Raw genomic sequence first — 7,317 nt, forward strand, 5'->3', positions numbered from 1 at the left:
CGCTAGCAGAACCCCCTTCCCAGAAACGTTAATTCCCTTCATCTGAACATTGGCGTGTCAGCAATTGTGCATGTCAGTTCAGTGCACACAACAATACACACAAAAAAAAAAAGCATTTATTTGGGAATATAATTAGGACATGCTTCTGTTGTAGGATGCATGTAATTCCACCCGCCCCCCCCCCCCCCCCCCGAGATTTGTATTGCAGATATACACTGACCTCTATACTTTCCACCAAATTCCATCTGACAAGTGTGTGAGCATGAGTAGGACCACATCTGCCAAAAGCCACTATATAGCAATGAGTGGCCTAATTGGTCAACAATACTTATTCCTGACAATACTGCTGAGACTTCAATCAACAACCAGTGAATTTAAGTTTTAACCAGGTCAAAAAGCTTGTGGTAGGACCACCATTTTCTATCGAAATTATCCTGCGCCTATGAGCCGTTATGCCAAGGCTCATGCAAGTCTGGCTACCTACTTATCTGTAAATCAGGTTGAAGCGCCATCAGACTTGAAATGCACATTGGATTGTGAATGTAACATTCCTACAGCGAGAGAAATCCGTGGTGCAAAACCGACCTTTCATCACCAGAAAAGGTGTTACTGCTGAGCCATGGAGGACTGTCGCAGAGTAAACCCTTTTTGGTTTAACCTGTTGGGTCTAGGGGGCAGCATTTGCACGTCTGGATAAAAAAAATGTACCCGATTTAATCTGGTTACTAATCCTACCCAGTAACTAGAATATGCATATACTTATTATATATGGATAGAAAACACTCTAAAGTTTCCAAAACTGTTTGAATGGTGTCTGTGAGTATAACAGAACTCATTTGGCAGGCAAAACCCTGAGGACATTTTCTGACAGGAAGTGGATACCTGATGTGTTGTATTGACTTTAAACCTATCCCATTGAAAAACACAGGGGTTTAGGAATATTTTGGCACTTCCTATTGCTTCCACTAGATGTCACCAGCCTTTACAAAGTGTTTTGAGTCTTCTGGAGGGAGATCTGACCGAACAAGAGCCATGGAACGGTGATGTCCCATTAGACACCTGGCGCGCTACTTCATGTTGGGTACCCTCGTTCCAATACGTTATAAAAGGCTATGCATTCGTCCACCTTGAATATTATTCATGTTCTGGTTAAAAAAGGCCCTAATGATTTATGCTATACAACGTTTGACATGTTTGAACGAACGGAAATATATTTTTTCCCCTCGTTCATGACGAGAAGTCCGGCTGGCTTACATCATGTGCTAACGAGACGGAGATTTTTGGACATAAATGATGAGCTTTTTTGAACAAAACTACATTCGTTATGGACCTGTGATACCTGGAAGTGACATCTGATGAAGAGAATCAAAGGTAATGGATTATTTACATAGTATTTTCGATTTTAGATCTCCCCAACATGACGTCTAGTCTGTATCGCAACGCGTATTTTTCTGGGCACAGTGCTCAGATTATTGCAAAGTGTGATTTCCCAGTAAGGTTATTTTTAAATCTGGCAAGTTGATTGCGTTCAAAAGATGTAAATCTATAATTCTTTAAATGACAATATAATATTTTACCAATGTTTTCTAATTTTAATTATTTAATTTGTGACGCTGACTTGACTGCCGGTTATTGGAGGGAAACGATTTCCTCAACATCAATGCCATAGTAAAACGCTGTTTTTGTATATAAATATGAACTTGATAGAACTAAAAATGCATGCATTGTCTAACATAATGTCCTAGGAGTGTCATCTGATGGAGATTGTAAAAGGTTAGTGTATCATTTTAGCTGGTTTTATGGTTTTGGTGACCCTGTCTTTGACTTGACAAAACATTACACACAACTCTTGTAAATGTACTGTCCTAACATACTCTAAATTTATGCTTTCGCCGTAAAACCTTTTTGAAATCGTAAAACGTGGTTAGATTAAGGAGATGTTTATCTTTCAAATGGTGTAACATAGTTGTATTTTTGAAAAATTTGAATTTTGACATTTATTTGGATTCAAATTTGCCGCTCTTGAAATGCACCTGCTGTTGATGGAGTGCACCACAGGTGGCACGCTAGCGTCCCACCTAGCCCCAAGAGGTTAAACCACAGTTTTAAAGGGACATTCGATTTCCCCACCACCGGTACCCACCAGCGCGCCTTGCCCGTCTGTAGGTCCCACTCTACGATGTGTGTGTCGTCTGAGCCACTGTATAGCAGGCAGTCCTCAGGGTGCCACTGCACACAGTTCACCCCGCCACTGTGACCTCCGTCCTGGGAAAGAGCAGAGGTCAACTATGATCTTTGATACTGTGATTGAACATTAAGAAAAATTATTCATCCGGTTCACAATTGGAATAAAAACAGTACCAGATGTTTCACTAATTTCATGGTATCCGATATGCACGATTGAGGGTAAAAACATTATTGTGAAATGACATGTCACTGCAGCATATTATAGTACATAGAGTAAAGTACTAGGCTTGGGTAGCATACAGGTATTTAGGAAAACCCAGAGGATGGTTTAAGTTTAATAAATGTGAATATTTGTAGCTACTTTTTAAGTAAATACCTGCAGTGCAATACGTTAGGACATAAACACATTTTCTTTATTTCACCTGTCACATGAAGATTAAGGTAATCCAGTCAAGTGGTGTTTGTTTACAATCACACAACTACGACAGTTGGGTGACTTGTGAGTCACTCACTGTTGTACAGCACCAGGTGATCTAATTACAGCATGGAATTCCCAACTAAATGTTTGCAAGCTACATATCTTATAACTACTAAGCTAATTGTCTAAAATGTGCTAAATGCTCTGCAGTTGTGCATTTGATTAGCCAATTTTGTAGATAGTTACCAAGCTATGGGGTTAGCTTCTTCCAAAATCAAGCATTCGCTAGGTAACAGCAGAGAATACCTTGCTGGATTAACAGCCATACTGGCTAATATTTGTTTTGTGCATGCAGGAAACAAGCATTTTTGTTACTTTTATAATTTAGGTCAGAAACCATACAAAATGTTAGCAATGCATTCATTGGCATTTATTTAACATTCTCTATGGGATTTTAGCATTGCTAACATGTCTGATTACAGAGTATAAGTATGGGTTGAAAACAGCACCCCTTGTGTTCAGTGGCGGTGTTACCAAATATCGCAGTATGGAACAAGGTCGATAAGGTCAGTATGAAGTTACGACAATCTGGTCACCGCCCAAACCTAAAAGTAACACTTCCAACCATAAGGCAACCATTTTGTTCTATTACGCAAGCAACATTTTTTATTTTACTAGTCAATATGGTCTAATAGAAGTTCCCAATTGTATGATTTTTGGTACTGCCCAAATGGTCAGAGACAGAGGCGCGACATCCCACTCCTTACCAGTGTACAGTGCAGTGCTCCCTTCACTGTGCTGTAGATGATAACGCTGCCCGCAGCCGTGCCCAGAGCCAAAAGGTCCACCTGATTCTCCACCTGTCCTGCCTCCGATTTCCTCTTCTTCCGTTGAGGTCCCTCCTGTAGTACAAATACTCATTAGTCAATATTAACTATTAAATTCACATTTTCAACTGACTTGATAAAACTAAGGAGGACACCATTTTCCTTGGTGCAACACTTGAGCTGTTTTGCTGGTCATGTAACCAGAGGGGTATAGATTGTTGAGTGACTTTGGGTAGAAGCTACCCCAGTATCTGTGCATTAGAAATGTTGATGAGTATGTGAGAAGCTCTGGTTCTAACTCCCATTAAACAAAATACATTAGTTACTCAGAATATAGAATTTCACCTAGCAACTACCTAAATTTACTCCTGTTACTACCCATATGTACTTCCAAAAAAGGTCCAAATATAAATGTACACGCAACTAAGAAAATAAAAAGCATTCGGTGCTTCCAATGTATTGAGCCATTGTAGACTTCTGACCAACCTCGCACTCAACGTCAACAAAACAAAGATGATCGTGGACTTCAGGAAACAGCAGAGGGAGCACCTCCCTATCAAAGAGACAGCAGTGGAAAAGGTGGAACATTTTAAGTTCCTCAGCGTACACATCACGGACAAACTGAAATGGTCCACCCACACAGATGTTATCGTAAAGAAGGCGCAAAATCGCCTCAAACTCGGGATGCTTAAGGAATTTGTCACCCAAAATGGGCCAGCAGGTAGCCTAATGGTTAGAGTGTTGGCCAGTAACCGAAAGGTAGCTAGATCGAATCCCCGAGCTGACAACGTAAAAATCTCTAGTTCTGCCCCTGAACAAGGCAGTTAAAGCCACTGTTCATAGGCCATCACTGTAAATAAGAATTTAATCTTAACTGATTTGCCAAGTTAAATAAAGGTTTAATAAAAAAAATGTTACATTTAAAAACCCTGACACCTACAGCACCCGATGTCACAGGAAGACCAAAAAGATCAAGGTCATCAACCACCCGAGCCACTGCCTGTTCACTCCGCTACCATTCAAATGGCCAGGTCAGTACAGGTGCATCAAAGCTGGGACAGAGAGACTGAAAAACGGCTTCTATTGCAAGGCCATCAGACTTCTAAACAACAATCAGTAACTCAGAGGATGCTGCCTACATTGAGACAATCACTGGACACTTTAATAAAAATGGATCACTAGTCACTTTAAACAATTACACAATAATGTTTACATATCTTACATTAGATGTATATACTGTATTTTATACCATCTACTGCACCTTGCCTATGCTACTTGGTCATCGCTCAACCCTATACGTACATATTCTCATTCACCCATTTATATTTGTCTGTATTAGATAGTTGTTAGGGAATTGTTAGATATTACTGCAATGTCAGAACTAGAAGCACAAGCATTTCGCTACACTAGCATTAACACCTGCATAGGACCAATAAAATTTGATTTGACCTGTGCATGGTGAGTGATTTCCATTGGGATGTGCCGAAACGTCCTTTTTCGGTTGCTTGTAAATTTGTATCTAGACTTTTTTTAAAGTACATGTCAGTTGTAACAGGAGTAAATTATAATAGTTGCTCGGGGAAATTCCATATTTGGTTAGTATCAAACTTATTTTGACAATGAAGGCTTGCAGAGCTGTCAAATGGAAGTTTGAGTCGGACCTTCATGGGTGTTATCGTCGACATCGCTTACAGGTAACCCTTGCATTGACAGGAAGCCGAAATCATAGTAACTAGACCACAAGAAAGGCAACTGCAAAATCACTAAGTTGTCAAAACTGTTTCTTATTGTGACACTTCAAACCATGTCACTTGAGTAGCCATCCCCCTACTTAGCTACACGTTTAAAGTAAAAAGGGTGTTATCTAGATTCATATTAAAGGGAGTAAGGTTACAGATTGTCGTGAAAAGTGTCCCTTGTCAGAAGTCTTCGATTTAAAGTGATTTTCGTAGCAGGTAAGGCGAGCGTTTTCGATAACCCTACCCTCTTTCCAAACAAAGCGGCTTCCCAACCTGCTACGTTACTTACCCTAACCTACTACGAAAAAGTCACTTCGGTATCGAAGTGGCGTGAAGTGCGTTTCCCCATCTGACACGTATAGGAAACGATAGCTAGTTAAAGGTGGTAAAACGTGGTCGAGACAAACGCATTACTGTGGTCAAATTCAGTGATATAAAAAAAGTTAGACTACGCAAACAACTCCGCAGTCGTATTGTTCTTATACGTTAGAGGTGTACGGAAAATAACATTACAAAATTGGATTTGAAAATCAAAATCTGCGTCACATGGTAATAGCTAGCTAACGTTAGCTAGCTGTTCTAATCTAGCTAGCTAACCCTTTACGGTTCGCTAATTACATTTGTGTTAGTATTTGAAATGAACTGGTCTTACTATATGCATTTGTTTGATTTATTAGTCGTTCTTAGTCTGAATCAAGACACATTCAAGGAACTCGTGGCAATTTGGGACTACCACCATGTGCAACAAACATGTGCGTCCTGCAGGACAGGAGGTAGCTAACGTTAGTTTCAACAAGCTAAACGTGGCAAATACAGCACACCACACAGCAGGAATGTAAACGACTTAAAGTTTAATTCCATCACAAGTAGATATAATAACGTAAGTCTAAAAGCATTTATTTTATTAAGTTATCAGAAAGTTGTTTTAGCAGGAACGCCTGGGCCTATGCCTCCCCCGACACATACCTTGGCCTTTCGGCATGGTCCCCAAGATATGCAGGTACAAGTGGCACTCAAGTGGGCTGAAGGCACGTATTCTTGATTAAGTGTTTTAATATCTGTGTTCCAAATACGAAGTCTGCCATCCTGAGCACATAAAGCAAGGTATTGACGTGATTTTGGAGAAAAAACACAGGGTAGCCCCAACGAAAAACTACCTCCATCAGCCGCCATTATTGAACCAATGTCTGCGTGGGTTGCCAAGAACCACGTGTTTATTGCCCACAGAGCAGGCGCGTTGGGGCATCAGTTTGAGACTTTTCATTGGTTACTGTGAGATTTTTGGGGCGTGGTTATAATTAAAATTGTGGAAAATGGGCGGATGTATGTATTCAATGACGAATAAAGAGTACAAAATGTGTGCGAATACCCATAATAACATACTGTATACGACATACTTAATGAGTTCATTTTAGTATACTATAAAATAACAGTATCCTTTCAGTTGAGCATACTAGCGTTAAGCCTTTCTACCGGAAATTGATGCTGTTGCTATGCAACCTCTTGCTAGCTTGTTAGCGTAAGAAATTACTAGCTAGACATTTTACATGTGTTTGTAAATTTAATCTTGAGTGCCAGAGTGCGATCTGGGCGTTCGTAAATTCACAGCGTTGTCAGATTGTCCGTTCATAAATTCAGAGCGTTTCCCCCTTGGAGCGTTCAGAGCCCACACTGGACGCTCTGGCGGAGGAGTAGGATTGATCCGAGCATTCTGACCATCACAAGCTAAATGGTTAGCTACTTCGACACAAATGATAGAACATCTCAATGACAATTTTACTGGCCCTATCAGAGCTGCTTAGGCTGTTTTCATGTTATCCAGAGCGTTGGTGACTGTAACGGTGCTGCTGGCAAAAACGTAATTTGTTTTTTTCCCCCTAAATTTACTGACACCGGACATATTCAACTTGTGTTGAGCATTCGTAAATTCGTCAGTTATGCTGCGCTCTGGCACACAGCGATTTATGTCCATTGAGAACGCACTATACCTCTTAGCTAGAAACCACTTAGCTAAGAATGACTTGAATAATCAAGTTAATAAACGTTGGGTACATAGTTAGATATCATATAGTTAATATACTGGCAAGTTCGATGTATTAGTACCAACTGACGTTAGGTAGCTTGCTAACATACCGGTACCTAGTAC

At 40.3% G+C, this 7,317-nt stretch overlaps 1 protein-coding gene across 1 annotated transcript in view; it reads right to left on the reverse strand.

Annotated features, from left to right (window-relative positions):
- Positions 1-6,392, reverse strand: part of wdr43 (WD repeat domain 43) — a 51,451-nt gene extending 45,059 nt beyond the window's left edge. The window contains exons 1-3 of the mRNA XM_014126147.3: positions 6,138-6,392; positions 3,373-3,507; positions 2,144-2,265 (exon numbers count right to left, since the gene is read on the reverse strand). Of these exons, the coding sequence (XP_013981622.1) occupies positions 2,144-2,265; positions 3,373-3,507; positions 6,138-6,344 (464 nt within the window). The 5' untranslated portion in view covers positions 6,345-6,392. The remainder of the gene's footprint in view (positions 1-2,143; positions 2,266-3,372; positions 3,508-6,137) is intronic.
- Positions 6,393-7,317: the final 925 nt, after the last annotated feature.

The sequence above is a fragment of the Salmo salar genome, chromosome 11, assembly GCF_965601325.2.
Source record: "Salmo salar chromosome 11, fSalSal1, whole genome shotgun sequence".
NCBI lineage: Eukaryota > Metazoa > Chordata > Actinopteri > Salmoniformes > Salmonidae > Salmo > Salmo salar.